The sequence below is a fragment of the Limulus polyphemus genome, unplaced genomic scaffold, assembly GCF_000517525.1.
Source record: "Limulus polyphemus unplaced genomic scaffold, Limulus_polyphemus-2.1.2 Scaffold540, whole genome shotgun sequence".
Classification (NCBI taxonomy): domain Eukaryota; kingdom Metazoa; phylum Arthropoda; class Merostomata; order Xiphosura; family Limulidae; genus Limulus; species Limulus polyphemus.
Window position 1 is genome coordinate 395,532 of NW_013666150.1, and position 1,287 is coordinate 396,818.

Here is a 1,287-nt window from a genome sequence, read left to right on the forward strand (position 1 = left end):
TGTTACAAATCTTCTCTTTGATAAAATTGATACATCGTTCAACTTATTCACAGTCTTTTTGTTTAAGTCAGGCGTCTATTTTCTATAATTTATAAACGATAAAATCAATCATGGCGGATGACGGTTATAATAACATTACTTTTGTTATGTCCGAACGAGAAACTGAGGAAACACCACAATCTAATGGCACCCCAGTTGTAAACCTGTCTACCGAAAAGTACGTTCCCGTGAGTAAAGGAAGACTGATTAAGAATTTGATAGTCATATGTTTTGGATTTTTGTTCTTGTTTACCACATTTCAAGCTCTTGCAAATCTTCAGAGTACTTTAAACAGTGAAGAGGGAGTTGGTGTAGCCTCACAGAGTGTTATTTATGGGGCTTTAATCCTATCGTCGATGTTTCTCCCATCTTTTCTTATAAAAAAATTTGGTTGTAAGCGAACAATAGTGTTGGCGATTTTGTGCTACGTTCCTTTTATAACAGCAAATTTTTATCCTCATTGGGGAACGCTTATACCAGGAGGATTTATCTTGGGCCTTGGAGCTGCTCCTTTATGGTCCGCAAAATGTACGTATTTGAACGAAATAGGCATCAAGTATGCTGAGATTGTCCATACAGCTGAAGACACGATAATCGTTCGATTTTTTGGCATATTTTTCATGTTTTTTCAGTCTTCTCAAGTTTGGGGAAATCTGATATCGTACTATGTTCTTCGCCCGGAAAATGAAACCAGTTTCCAAGTAAACAGTCAAGATTTCAATTCGTTGCTCTGCGGATCAAACTTTTGTAACCAAATTGAAAGTGAACTTTTTAAACAGCCAGAAGACTGGAAAGTGTACATGTTAATTGGAATCTATCTAGCCTCTGCTCTTTGTGGTGCTATCTTAACTGGATTATTTCTTGATCCCCTGGAACGAGAAAGCGTCTATTTTGAAAAAAAATTAACAGGTGTTCGACTTCTACTGGCAACACTAAAACACCTTAAAAATCCTCGTCAGCTTCTTCTCATCCCGCTTACAGTTTATAGCGGTTTAGAGCAAGCATTTTTTCTTAGTGATTATACGAAGGTAAGTCTTTTTGAAATCTCAAATAAACCGGCTATGCAACTTAGAAATAAATGAAAAATTCTGTAACATGTCAAATATAAGTGGTTCAAAGTTAACGATGATTTTGTGTTGCCTCGCAGGTATTATAAGTTTTAAGGATTGTTCTTCCTAAACCGTCTATATTGTTACGTCTCCGTTTGTTAATTGATTTTTCCGTAACTTTGTTCCGACGAAATTTTAA

At 36.0% G+C, this 1,287-nt stretch overlaps 1 protein-coding gene across 1 annotated transcript in view; it reads left to right on the forward strand.

The window, feature by feature from the left end:
• The window catches only part of LOC106458974 (protein unc-93 homolog A-like), a 12,982-nt gene continuing 11,695 nt past the window's right edge, over window positions 1-1,287 (forward strand). The window contains exon 1 of the mRNA XM_013918540.2: window positions 1-1,067. Coding sequence (XP_013773994.1) covers window positions 111-1,067 — 957 coding nt within the window. The 5' untranslated portion in view covers window positions 1-110. The remainder of the gene's footprint in view (window positions 1,068-1,287) is intronic.